The sequence below is a fragment of the Coptis chinensis genome, chromosome 5 (genome assembly GCF_015680905.1).
Source record: "Coptis chinensis isolate HL-2020 chromosome 5, ASM1568090v1, whole genome shotgun sequence".
Classification (NCBI taxonomy): Eukaryota; Viridiplantae; Streptophyta; class Magnoliopsida; order Ranunculales; family Ranunculaceae; genus Coptis; species Coptis chinensis.
In genome coordinates, this window is record NC_141460.1 from 40339752 (window position 1) to 40354456 (window position 14705).

General features: G+C 37.5%; 1 protein-coding gene across 1 annotated transcript; it reads right to left on the bottom strand.

Moving 5' to 3' along the window:
* Nucleotides 1–10483: 10483 nt before the first annotated feature.
* On the bottom strand, nucleotides 10484–11497 carry LOC147497508 (uncharacterized). Its single transcript, XM_086562916.1, has one exon. The coding sequence runs from the start codon at nucleotides 11495–11497 to the stop codon at nucleotides 10484–10486; it is 1014 nt and encodes a 337-aa protein (XP_086419042.1).
* Nucleotides 11498–14705: the final 3208 nt, after the last annotated feature.

The following is a 14705-nucleotide window of genomic DNA, read 5'->3' on the forward strand; positions in this document are numbered from 1 at the left end:
CTTGAAAAACAGACGAGTAAGGTTACTTAGGGAGTTCTAAAAATTCTATAATATTTACAGGAGTATCTATCCTAAGTCAGGAGTTTGTAGTAAAAATTTGACGAGTTTTTTATTTGTTTTGACCTCCTAAATAGTAGAGTGTTTCCAGTGTGTTTCTGTAGTGTTGCAAACACTTAGTATCTGGAACACCAGCCAACAAGGAGAGGTTGTAGAACTCCAATTGCTCTAAAATATTTACAAAAACAAGTAGGATCTGTCAGGAGTCTCCAGTAAAAATTTGGAAATTTTTGGCTTTGTTTTGATGGGATAACCATTCGGTTGTTTGTATTATGTCCGAAAACTGTTTCACAAACTTTGCAGGGCAGTAGAGGAACTTTCATAGCTTCGATTGATCTGAAATTTTACAGGCTACTTGATAGACGTCTTAGAAAATTACTGTAAACATTTCAAATTTTTTGGAGTACGATAAAAGGCCTAAAACTCGAAAACCCTGAAGCGCGACCCACGCCCAAACCGAAGCGCGACCCGCGCTCAAACACTGGACATCTGAAATTCCCGAAGCCGACCCAGCCTAAGCAAGCGCACCTGCGCTCAAAACACTGGAAGCTGAGCACCACCCGTGCCCAAACCGAACGCAACCCACGCTCAAACACTGGACATTCAAAACCCCGAGGCGACTGCGCTTCAAGGAGAGCCAGCCCCTCGAAGGAAAATTCATTCGTGAATAGCCCAATTTTCACAGGTTAGTTCAAATTTCTATTTCTTCAAGTTATTCAGTGTTTCTAACTTGTTAAATACACTGAGATTGCGTATACAAGATGCTATTCAAACGCGTAGCAAGGAGGCATTCAGGTACTCCTTCTTCCACTCCTCGCCTCTTCTGTCAGAGGAGTTTTAATTCTAATATAATCAGGCTTGTTTTTCGTAGAAATAAATATAACACGCCTATCTAGAATTTCATACACTACACTTGCATCAATGGCTAAAGAATAAGAGACTCCTCTCTTTGATTTTTATAAAGCCCTAAACGATGGCCCTAAGTCGTGCATCGTTCTTGCAGACCTAGTGGGGGATTTTCGAATCCCCCCTAATATATTTAACTTGTTACCGGTTTTTCATGGTTTAGACCACGAGAAGCCTTTTACCAGACATCGTAGGATAGACCAAGTTCTCACTACATTCCATCATCCTAGCGTAAGTCCGGATCAAGTTAAACTTAGGGTGTTTCCTTTCACCCTAGCCGACAAGGCGGCGTCTTGGTTAAGTGCCCAAATGCCAAACTCTGTGGACTCATGGGCTCAACATGTTCAGTTGTTCATGGAACAATTTTACCCACCACTAAAGACAGATGAAATGCTTCACAAGATTCATTTCTTCAGCCAGAATCCTCATGAATCCTTTTCAGAGGCCTGGAATCGTTTCACTGATCTTCTCATTGAATGCCCGCATCATAATCTTGTGAAAGACACGCTTGTTCATGCTTTCTTCAAGGGGCTTTCACATTATCATAAGGAGGTTCTAGATATCATGACTGGGGGTAGTTTTCTTAGTAAAGGAGCCTTGGAGGCTTATAAATTCTTAGAAGATCAATCTAAGAAGAACAACAATTGGGGAGGTAACGATTCCTCCCGCCTCCTCTCCTTCTTCTCTTCTTGAGGTTAAACATGATCCCGAAGCTTAAAACTCTTATCGATGCCCTCACTAAAAGGTAGATGCCATCTCGTTCTCAACAACAACCCACTCCAGTCATGAACATTAACTCTACTTCGTTGTAATGTCTCATTTGTAGTCTTGAGCATTCCGACTTCTATTGTCCTCTTATCTATGCACAAACACCACCACAACCATCACACTTCAACCAGTTAAATCAACATCAAGGACAAGGGAACTTAGGTGACCAGAATAGAGGTTTAGTACCCATAACCCAGAACTATCAACATCAAGACATGAACGCTCAACAAGCTTTAATTCCAATACAACCATCTACAGACAAAGTAGTAGTAACCTTGTTGGAGAAACAAAATCAAATTATGCAACAAAACTCCAACTTGATGAAAGATCATCATGATCAAAACTCTAATATGATGAAACAAACGATGCAAATGATGCAGTCTTTGTGCCAAAAGGTTATTGACATGTCTTCTAACCAAAATAATAACCAAACCGGCGTGTTTCCAGGTCAAGCAGTGCCTAATCCTAAGTCAACAAACACCGCCTTCGAAATAAAAAGTATTCAGTGTAATGGTAATATAAACTAAGGGGACCTACAGACAGTCACTACCCTTCGTTCAGAGCGAGTAGTTGATAACCAAGTGACTATGCCTAAAGATTACCCACAAACTAAAAATGATACCATACCAAATACTATAATAGAACTGAAGACCCTACAACTGTAGAAGTACTAGTTAAACCACAACCAAAAGGGCAAACATTACAAGACCCAATAATAGAAAGTGAAGGCCCTACACCTGTAAAGGTTCCAATATGGATACCTAGATGGAAAACGGATAGAGATAAAGCAAATACTAATAATACCTTTATCCCTTCTGTTAAAAATAGTGATAAAGCACCATATCCCCAAAGACTAATTGTGTTTAAAAAGGACGAGAATTTTGATGAGATTAGGGAAGTGTTTAAAAATTTGACTATAAACCTACCTTTTCTAGAAGCTATAAAAAGTCTACCTGAACACGCTAAGTTTCTAAAAGAGTTGTGCACCAAGAAGAGGAAAACCAACATACCCCACGAAGCATTCTTAACTGAACAATATCCCTCTTTATCTGAACATAATGGAATTGTTAAGTACAAGGACCCTGGTCGTCCTACTGTACAATGCACCTTAGGTGATACCTTCATAACAACTGCTTTATTAGACCTGGGGGCGAGTGTTAACTTACTCCCTTTTTATTTATATAAACAACTAGGTCTAACAAAACTTCAACCAACCAAAATGAATTTGCAGTTAGCCAATCGTTCTATTAAGTATCCCAATGGTGTAGTTGAAAATATTCTGGTTAAAGTTCAGGATTTTTACTATCCATCCGACTTTGTTATTCTTGACACAGAAGTTGCTCATGATTCCATTGCCATCATCTTAGGGCGTCCTTTCTTGGCAACCGCCAATGCCCAAATCAATTGTCGGGATGGCTCAATGACTCTTTCATTTGGAAATCTTTCTGTATAAGTTAGCATGTTTAGACAAAAACAGGGAAAACTAGGTTTGCCTGTAGAAGGGGAAGTGAAGTCCATTGAGAGTTTTGTACCTCACATTAGTGCGGCTGACACTTTAGTCCCCACACTAGTAGATACCCCTCTTATGGAAGAAGACAAGGATCACAATTTCTACTCCCTAGATGTAGATAACATCAAGGAGGGTTTCCTTTGACTCTTTTGCAACCTTTTTTGCCACCTTCTCATGAAGTCTCTCCAATTGACATCCATTCATCTCTTGACGCCATGACCGGAAGAAGAATTTTTAAGCCCTCTATCCCAAAGTTGATTCTTCTTACCCACCTATTACGGAATGTCTTGCATATCTCAAGGCCTCTGATGATATAGACCTAAGAACACTAGTTGAACACCATTCACCCACCTCACATCCTCATGTCACTCATTCACCTTCCATCACGAATGTTCCTCGCCCTCTACCTTTTCAAAGAACCATTGAGTTTGTAGTTGACTTTGGCGTTTCTCCTATGCTTCATAACTATCTAAAACCAACTGGTGAAGAAGTAACACCCAAGCACAAGCCACCTGACACTTTTTATTTTTTTCCATTTTTTCCTTCTCAAAATTATCCACATCCTACGTATCTTCCACAACCATCAATTTTTTCACGTTCATTTACTTGGCATCCCCTTCGTAGGAGGACAAAGAAGAAACTGTATGCTCGATTAGGTTTTAGATCTATAAGGCTTTGCTCTCATTCCACTAAGCTACGTCATAGGAAATCTTGGTGCTTAATTCTGTTTGATGGTACATTTCATGTTAATTATTTGTGGAAAGACCCACAACTTTTTCGATTGTTGATATATGGTAAACTGCATTTTAATACATATATATTAGATAAAGTCTCGAGTATCTGACTATAAAAGACTTATTTTATTCTTGATTGTACTCCATTCCAATCTTATGTTATGGGAGTGCACCATTAAGGCAACCGGACCCTCCTTTTGAGTGAGTGGTTGTAAGTGCCGATTCTTAGTCTACGTTTCATGTGACTCACGATTTATTTATCTCACTTTTTCTCGTGGATTGAGTAGTGATTCTCTATGGAGTGAGTTTCATTTTTATTTCTTTATCGTAATTTTGTTTTGTTTTTCTAAAAATCAAACATATAAAAACTAAATAAAATAAAAACATAAACATATATTAGTAAGTCTAGGGAATCGACTTTAAAAGACCCAAGTTTTCGTAATACCAACTTTTCGAGTATAGGCCAAACAAAATTTTCAAACTTAAAAAGAGTTTTCCAATTTTGTTTGGGGGGTGTGTATTTTGGTATTCATTTTAAATCATGTTGCCACCCTAAGCCTGTCATGTTTACTTGATAGAGTTTGTGTTAGTTAGTACGCACTACCCGTTTTATTGTGCTTCATATTATCATATCATCTTTACAATATTTACATTCTTGCTTGCCAATTTTTGCCACGTTTCTATGGTAAATTCTTTCCTTATCTCTTTACACTTTGAGGACAAAGAGTTCGATTGTTTGGGGGTGGGATAGAAACATTTGCAAAAATTAGATACTTTTAGGATGTAAATTACGCACTTTTATTTATAAAATGTTAAAAATTATAAAAATTAGTTAGTTACATAATTTAATTGTGCTATTGAATTGTTTCATGAACCCCCTTCTCCTAAATTATTTGGGGGTGGTATAGAAACACGATGTAAATGTTAAGCACATATTAGGTTGTATAATACGTATTATTTGTCTTAAAAATAATAAAAATAAAAATAAAAATAAAAATAAAAAGTTTATGCTATACACTTAGGAATATTGGTATTGTTTCTTTCTCTATGCTCTTAATAATCTAGAAGTCTCACGTAGCTTTTGCATTAGAATAGTTTTTAGAAACTTAGGTTAATATGTAGGTAATAATCTTTGTATCTATCTATAAATATATTACATGAGTATCTATGATTGTTTGGCAAGAAGTTTCAAAATCTAGGCTAGAGTACTTATTCTACAAATCCTATGAGAATATAGCCTAAAGCCTTATATGAGTGAAACATTTGAGAAAATGACACAAGGGAGAAGTATATTCCGAATAGAGAAATCACACGTCCACTTGCTTGACCACTATACCATGTCCTAAGAGAGAATTTAGGCCCTTTTTGGATCGATATAGCTAGAAATTCTGACCTAAGTATATTTTCCGCTATTCGCCCCACTGAGCCTTTCATTAGCCCTTCCATAAACCACAATTCTTTTACCCTGTTACAAAGCAAAACAAAATAAAAATAAAAATAAAAATAAAAAAAAAATAAAAAAAAATCAACCTACCCATTTTAGAATAAGTCTGAGAATAGGATGAGTGAAGAAAAGAGAAGAGAAAAACCTGTGTAAACAGAAATTAGTTAGTTGCTTCATCCAAAGAAAAAGAAAAGAAGTTTCCATCAAAAGAAAAGAAAAGAAAAATAAAAATAGAAATAAAATAAAAACTCCAAAAATAGAATAAAAGGAGTCGAAAAGCCAAAAGAAAAAGGCTAAGGATGGAAACAAAGTGTAGAAGCAAAAGAACAAGGTTTTCTCTAGTTACAAAATATGAAGACCCTATTATCTCAGACTTGTCTTTTTGAATACCCGTTTCCTTCATTCTTAAACCATCTCCTAATCCCCGCAACACCTAATAAAGACCTCTAGCTCAATTAGGAATAGGTTAGTGGGATAGTAAGTGGCAGATGTGTTTGATCAACTTCGGCTTCCTTGTGTGTCATTGAGATTGTAAGGTAAAGTATGCCCACACTGCACAATGGAGTAGCAAAACTTGAGTGGAAAAATCGAGTGATTTTTTGTCTTGACTTTTATGTGAGAACCTACTTAAGGACGCTTATTCCAAAGTTTCGAAAACGGACCTTTTACTGCATTTCATAGCATTACTCATTGTATATATGTTTATTAAGTAGATGATTGATTATTATGCATATATTAGCTTAGGTTTTAGACATGATTATTCTATATTCATTGCCAGTGAGATGTATAGATAATTGAGACATAAATAAGGAAACAATAGTTTTATTTCTTAGTCGTTGTAGTATAGATGAAGTTTGTGAGTACCTTCACTGGAAAACTCTCAAGAGGCTATAACTCGTCCACTAGGGAATTCCTAGTGGTTTAAGGCCTTGTTGCATATGGTCAATGTAATCGCACTTAGCGAAACGAGAGTAGATAGAACTCCATTTTTGGTCACTTATTCTAATTTCTCATCTTTGCTTGAAGACAAGCAAAATGCTGTTTGGGGGTGGTTTGATAAGAGCCCAAAACTGTAGTTTTAACCCCTTAACCATCATACTTTTAGACCAATTATGTGAGTAATAATTAAGAGTTAATACTGATTACGTGTTTTTATGCATTTCAGGCTTCAAACTCCATTATGTGCAGAAATGTGCTACTTTAGCGAGATAAAGGAGCAAAGGTCAGTTGCTAAGGAGTTCTGTGAATAAAGGCCAAGATTCAAGGAGACAAAACCTTTGTAAAGCTCGGTCAAAAGCTGAAAAGTCAACACGGGCAGAAACAGTGCACAAGTCAGCAGAACTTCCGAAGGCCGTATCTTTGGACTCAGACCTCGGAATTGGGAGTATCTTATGTCAAAACGACCGGCTCGAAAAGAGCTTTCCAATGGTCTAAGCCTTGGTCCAATGAAAGGAGCAAAAGTAGACAAAACATCTGTTGAAGCCAACTGCAGCTGAAGAGCCCATTTTGGACTAAAGAAATTGGGTTTTGGGCCCGATTTTCCGGCCCAAAACATGGCTCCAAGCCCATGAACGATTTTTGGATCTGAAAGTATAAAAACAAAAGCTTGACTATTTTTTAATGGCAGTTAGGTTAGGAAGCTAATGTTAATGGAGTTTAGTGTTAGAAAAAGATAGATCTAGATTAGATCTAGATCTAGTTTTTTTTACATTCATTCAATTAGTTAGTTTAGAATCATATTTGGTTTTTAGAATAAAGTATTAGTTCTTCATTTCAATTTAGATTATTGCTTAAATTCTTATTTGGATTTAGTTGTCTTAAATTCATAATTTTTTTTTTTTGTTAAGAATAAACCTTTATTATACCAAACGTAATTTACATAATCCTAATACATCATAAAGGACTTGCATATTTACAACCATTGGGGGATCATGCCACCACACCCGGCGAAACGGGCGGAAGGAAAGAAAGATCTCAAGCAGGTCCGGATGAAAAATGTACATCGTCGATTGACCGGCATTAAAAATTTGTTTACTTGATGAGCATGCGAAGCCAGTGCATCTGCAGCACCATTTGCTTCCCGATAAACCCAACTGAAGTGCACTTCATGGAATTTGCAGAGCACTAACTTAATCTGAATAGTAATTCGAGCTAGTGACCAGTGACAATCAATGATTTCATCCTTTAAAACTTTATAAAGCAATTGAGAATCTGTTTCAACCTCCAACTTCCGATATCCCGCTTCTAACACAATTTGGAGTCCATATAAGAGAGCGACAAATTCCGCTTCATTACTGGTTGCGAAGAAAATTGGAATCGAAGCTCCCATAATGAAACGACCCACAGCATCCCTAAGAATACATCCTCCACCTACAGATCCTGGATTCCCAATAGAAGCCCCGTCTGTATTCAGTTTAACCATGTCTGCATTTGGTGGAAACCATTTAATATATACAAGCATTTGTTCTTTATGCTTTTGCCGGAACATGACTTCCATAACCAGCTGTATGTGTTTCAACGCTCTGTGGATGTATCGAGACGGATGCGGACGCTTACCTTGAAACCGTGTTTCATTTCGCGCGATCCAAATAAACCACAAAACCCCCACAAAGTAGCAGCACTGTACCTCTCCATTTTGCCCTGTCCTTATATATTTCAATAAACATAATAACTGGTCCTTAAAACTACCAACATTCATACTTCTCTGATCAACTAGGCCACTAAAATTTGTGCCACACCAAATAGCTCGAGCAAAAGAACACTCAAAGAAAACATGATTTTGAGTTTCAGAAAAGCACTCACACAAAGTGCAATCAGGATAAACTTGAAAATGATGAGATGCCAAAAAATCCGCTGTTGGGACGACACCTTGCAAGCATTGCCATATGAAAAATCTTTGTTTGAACGAAACTTTCATCTTCCAAACCCGTCTAAAAAATTATTATCCCGATCAAAATTAATGCATTGGTGTAATCAACTGGATGCAACCATTATATGCTGACTTCACCGAGTATTCTCCATGGTCCTCCCATTTCCATATCAAAGTATCCTTCTCATTTGGTGTTAAAATTATCGAAACAATTCTTTCAACATATTCTACAGGCCAAAATTCATTTAACCTCTCCCAGTCCCAAGTATTAGTGTCCATGTTAATGAAGTCAGAAACGAAACGAAAAGGACAGTCAAGTGGTTTCCCAGTAATTTCAGGCAAATCCTCAGTATGTGGAATCCATTTTTCCTCCCATGCGTTAATAGAAGTACCATTACCCAGTTTCCAAACCGATCCAGCATTGAGAATGTTTCGTGTTGCACAAATGTTTTTCCACATAACAGATGAATTAGATTTGACTTCTGCCATCAAAAAACTGGAGTTGTGAAAGTACCTCTGTTTCATTTGCAGTGCCCATAAAGATGTGGGATTCAGAAGATCCCATCCTTTCTTTGCCAGTAAAACATAATTTTGTAACTGTAGTTCCTTGATGCCCAGTCCACCATTATTCTTTGACATACATGCTACCCTCCATGGAAAAAAATGCAGTTTCCTTGTCTCTGGTGTATGACCCCATAAGAAAGATCTTCGGATAATCTCCATTCGATCCAGGATCCGTGCAGGTAAAATTGTACAGGACATCATATGAGTAGGCAGTGAAGATAAAACTGAATTTACTAGAGTAAGTCGGCCAGCCTTAGATAAACAACTCGCTTTCCAACCTGCCAGTTTCCTTTGAAATCTTTCCAAAAGAGGAGAAAACCTCTGAACTCTACCCTTGCCTGTTAAATGTGGTACTCCCAAGTACAGTGGCATGACCGAAGTCGATGGCATCATGAAACTTTTTCTCAAGAAGTAAACAAACCTTCGGTGCAATTTGGGGTGATGAATTATTTGCGACTTGGCTCTATTAATAGTCTGACCTGAAACTTGACAGTACTCCTTGAGCAGATTGTTCAAATGATGCTGCTCCTCAAAACCACACTTACCCAATACTAAAAGATCATCCGCATACATTAAGTGAGAAACCGGTTGACAGAATCTGCCCAATTTACAACCATGTATAAGCCCTTCTCTGTTCAGTTTCAAGAAATTCAAAGATAGTAGCTCTGAACATAAAATAAAAAGATAGGGCGACAGGGGATCACCCTGTCTTAGTCCTCGAGATGGCTTAAAAAAACCATGTGCAGCACCATTGAGTAACACCGAATAAGAAACATTCTGAACACAAAATAGTATCTTGTTAATCCAATCCACCGGAAAGTCGAACTTAGCTAGCATCACCCGAGAAAACTCCATTCAATTTTATCATAAACTTTCTGCATATCAATCTTGAGCAAAATATTTCGCTTTTACGTTTCCCATGGCCTCTTATCTTATGATAAAATTCATTTGCAAGCAAAACATTGTCATGAATACTACGCTTGGGTAAGAAGGCAGTCTGAAATGGACCAATGATTCTTTGGAGGATAGGTCTCAATCGATTGACAATAATCTTAGAGATAATTTTATAAACCACATTTGTCAAACTGATTGGCCGAAAATGTTCCGGTAGAGAAGGATTCATGATTTTTGGAATTAAAGCAATGAAGGAATGATTTAGGCTGCGGAGAAAAAGAGCCGAAAGGAAAAAAGACTTTACTGTTGCACTTACTTGATCCCCCACCAAATTCCAAAAATGCTGAAAAAAGAATGCCTGATATCCATCCGGTCCTGGAGATTTAAAAGGTTTCATATGCTTCAGAGCATTGACAATTTCATCAGTATCAACTCCTTTTAACAGATTTGCTTTTTCTGATTCGTCAAGTGATGGGGCTGGAACATTGAAAATCTGAGACAGAAGAAGAGGGTCCGAAGTAGTCATTGTGTCTTCAAAAAAAGCACAGAGCCTATCCCCTATCTGTCGCCGTTCAGTTAAAATGGCACCATTAGTATCTTTGATTGAGTGTATGTAATTTCTTTGTCTACGACAACTTACCATATTATGGTAGAACCTTGTGTTCTGTTCTCAAAATTGGAACCAATCCAGACAAGCTTTCTTCGCTTTATGATTTGCTTTACGTACCGTAATATCATTATGTTCCAAAGATCAATTCATTCTCCACCCTGAATAAATCATCTGTGTCGTTGTGATTCTCTATCAAACGTTGAATCTCACTCAGCCTCTGTAGAACACAGTCCAACTTATGTTCGACATCTCCAAAAACATGTTTATTCCACCATCTTAAATTCTCTTTACAATTTTGCAGCTTCTTACATAGTACAAAAGAAGGAGAACCTTGCAACTGCTTGTGAAAGGCATCTCTTATCTGTTCCTGACACCCATCATGTTGCGCCCACATTATTTCAAACCTGAACGGCCTTCTAATCATAACCCGGTCTTGTAGCAATTTTAAAATCAGAAACTTATGATCAGAAGTGGTGGCCAACTCATGATGAACTCTACAGCCAGAGAAAGTTGAACGCCAACCTTCATTAGCCATCATGCGATCAATTCGTTCCCATATTCTGTGGCTCCCATTCTGTTTATTTGTCCAAGTGTAAATACTACCAACAAAACCTAAATCAAACAGCTCACACTCATCAATCATATCCAAGAAAAACCTCACTTTAGGATAATTAAAAGGTTTTCCCCCACATTTTTCCTCTGGACAAGTTATTTCATTAAAATCTCCCATGAGCAACCATGATTCATTATTGGTAGGCTTAAACATAGCAAGAACAGGCCACTGTAATCTCCTAACACAAGATTTAGAATTACCATAGACACAAGACAAAAAGAAACATTCCTTTACCCCATTCAGTTGTACTGCTATTTTACAGTGAATGAACCAGGAATCATACATCAACACATCTACAACCACAGATTTTTCCCAAAAGATCCACAACCCACCAGACAAACCGCAGCTTGGAACTACAAAAGACTCGAAATCTCCTAACCTTTTAATAAGTCTGACACCTTTATTTACAGAACACTTAGTTTCCATAACAAACATAAAGAAAGGCCTGACAACTCTGATTTTTTTTTTCAGCTCTTCCATCATCGAAGGCCGGCCACTCCCTCGACTGTTCCAAGCAAGTAGACTCATGGAAACCTTGGGGCCTGCTTACGGCCAGGACCCTTAACCGACTGAAGCTTTTTGCCTTTTCCAGTAGAACTCTTGTGTTGTGTGTTTGGGCGTTCAACCACGACCTCACCTTCATCATGAATAGGAGTTTTTCTTCTTGATTCACGATCTACCTCAAAGAAACTATCAACTAGTTCATTGACATTCTCCCGATCATGTATCATCTTCTCCTTGGCTGCAACTCCTTGTGATATCTCTTGTCTTTTATAAGAGTAATCATCCTGATTATGTAACTGACCCAAATCAATGAAATGAAGCTTCTTAGTGTCAGTTGCAATATGAGCAAAACCAAAGGGTATTCCGGTTCATGCGAGTATGAAAATTATTGAAATCCATTTGAGTTGAAAACCCAACCGTCGGGGTTATGCGCTTCCACTGCAATAGGTAGGTGATCATGTAGAATATGACATCGAGGTTCATTGCGAGGACACTCATGCACAGGTTGAGGTGACGATATATCAATGATCATAGGAGCTTTTAACTTTTCAGCAGGTGTGCGCTTTGAATTAACCGATGAGTCAGCAACATTTTTGATCATCGGAAGAAAAGGTTTGTTTAGATCAGGGTTAAACATCAATGAGAATCCAGAGACACTTCTCTCTCCAAATGGCTTTGGAACCATGCGAGTTTTGGAAGAGTAAAATTGAAACCTTTGTCCACCTGGAGAAACTCGAACATCAGTACCATGGGTATCTTCAGTTACCTTACAAGTTGCAAAATTATGTCCAATGAAGCCACACTTAAAACAAAACACTGGGAGATACTCAAAAAGAAACGATATCCAGTCAACACCATCTATGGATACTGGTATGAGAAACCCAGGGGGAATTGGTGCATGAACATCCAGCACCACTTTAACTCGGACACAATTAGGCTGTGTGTCCGTCTTAGGATACAACTCTAGAAATTTAAGATCAGACATATCGAAATAACCAGTTTCGACCAAATTCCCCTCAATAATCTCCTTGTCGAGAAAAACATCAGGATAGTTATGCAACTGCATCCACACATAAAACTTAGAGAAATTTAAGTCATTGGTTTCATAGAAATCCATCCATGAGATAATCTGAAAAATATGCTGTGCAACAATCCAAGGCTGCCCCAGCAGAAGTGAAGCGACCTGTTCCTGAGACTCCATCCGAATTTGGTATATTTCCCCTTTGTAGAGACACATGTCTTCAATCTTGAAAGGAGACCATGCTTTTTCCAGAGCTGATTTTATAGTTGTCATATTCATTCTGCCATCTAGAACACGACCAAAGAGAGTGGACTTATTATGGCCTACATAAAGACTCTTCATTTTGTCAGAACTGGTTATCATTGGTGGTTCAGTATAAGGCATCCTCATCTTGGCAGCAAATTCCATAGATAGAAGTTCAACAGAATTTGGGTGGTTGGTGGAAGACAGAACCTTGGTTGTGGTAGGGCTCATGTAACTAAGGAAGTGAAGAATCTCTGTTTGAAGAAGTGTGAAGAACCCAGAAGCTGGCGATAACCTTATATACAGCCCAAATTCAAACACAATCCCTTCACAGTCAAGAGGTATCAACACCACCTCATCACTTACCCATACATACCAGTCCATCTGTATGCATAAAACCCCAAAATCTAGCCATAATCTCCATTTTATGAAACTAAACTGCCAAATGGCAATCTCTATCCTTAAACCATCATTGCCCATTGAGCTCATAACCCGCACTAAGCCAGAGAAGAGTCTAGATTAAGACAGACATCATTACAAGTAAAACTCAGGCAAATCACAAAAGGATTTGAAACCCAAACTGCAGGGGAAAACTCCACAGAGAAGTCGTGCATTACAAGTTAAAAACAGCTACAGAGCAGAACATAATCACTGTATCTGAAAAGAAGCAAACCCCCAATGGAAGTGATACAAAAACTTAGATATTGAAGATAGAGAGCACGAGCGTGAAACCATAGCCACAGCTAGGCAACATGCAGAATCTGGTGTGTTTTATATAGAGCACGAGCAGCCAATCAAAATAAGATGATATAACAGCCAATGAGGTGCGTCATTCCTGAACTGACAATGTTTGCATTGCAGGATTTTACCAGGAATATTTGGACATGTAGAAAGGTGGGCTATTCTTGATAATGGGCTTGTTAAGAAATTAAATAAAGTAGGCTTAAAGTTAAAGTTAAAGTGGCGGTGGTTTGAGAAATGGAATATCGCCTCTACCAGCAGTGGGACTAATATATTGCTTTGAGCAAAGAGATTGAGATGTATTGTTTTGATTGAGAATTTGGGATTGAGAATTAGGGATTTTATTGATCAATTGGTGTCACTGATTGAGAATTAGGGATTTGATTGATAAGTTTGATTTGAGAAATAGAGAATTAGGTATTTGATTGATAATTAGTGATTTGATTTGATTGAAGTTGTAGAAACTAGAAATTAGAAATTTGGGATTGAGAATTAGGGATTTACAGAGAATTAGGGATTTACAGAGAATTAGGGATGCACAAAAGTTGAAAAATTCATTCAGTTATTCATAATTAGTTATTCACAATCTTAGTTCTAAATTAGTTTTAATTTCAGTTAAATTTAATTATGTCTTGTTCTTATTATTGTTCTTGTGTTGGGAATGGTAGTATAGAAATTTCACATCAAATCATTACTTTCAACATTGTTCCTTTTGGGTTTGATTAGTTGAATTCGATTTAAGTCTAGAGAGTTAAGAGTGGAACGAATCCTTACTCATTATATTGCATGATTATGTTTTGAGAGTAAGAAGAATTGATTTAAACGTAAGAATGGTAGGATTACGTATTAGTGTTGTTAACATTAATATTTAGGATTTTATAGTTTTACGACTAGTCAGGCGACCTCTCTGCTTGAGGGAACTAGCAATAGAAATAGAAGTGGGTTGGACATCTGAGTTAACTTCTTTATTCATAGAATATGTTTCTAACAGAATGGGTGTAGCTTGACTTATTCAATTGTTTTAAAAAGTATCTTTACTAAATCAATCAAGCTATATAGACAGAGACATGCATACTGATTCGGTTAGGTTAAACATGCTATTCTGCACATAGAAATTATTTTCGAATAGAATCACAAAACTCAATTCAGATTGAAACAGTAAGACTTCCTATAGAACTTGTGTCATTTAGTCAAGTCTAGCTAATAAGTGTCATTTGAATGGGAAAA

What these genes read in the sequence shown, in the direction of transcription:
- LOC147497508 (XM_086562916.1), bottom strand. Translation starts at nt 11,497, where the DNA reads ATGAGTCTACTTGCTTGGAACAGTCGAGGGAGTGGCCGGCCTTCGATG.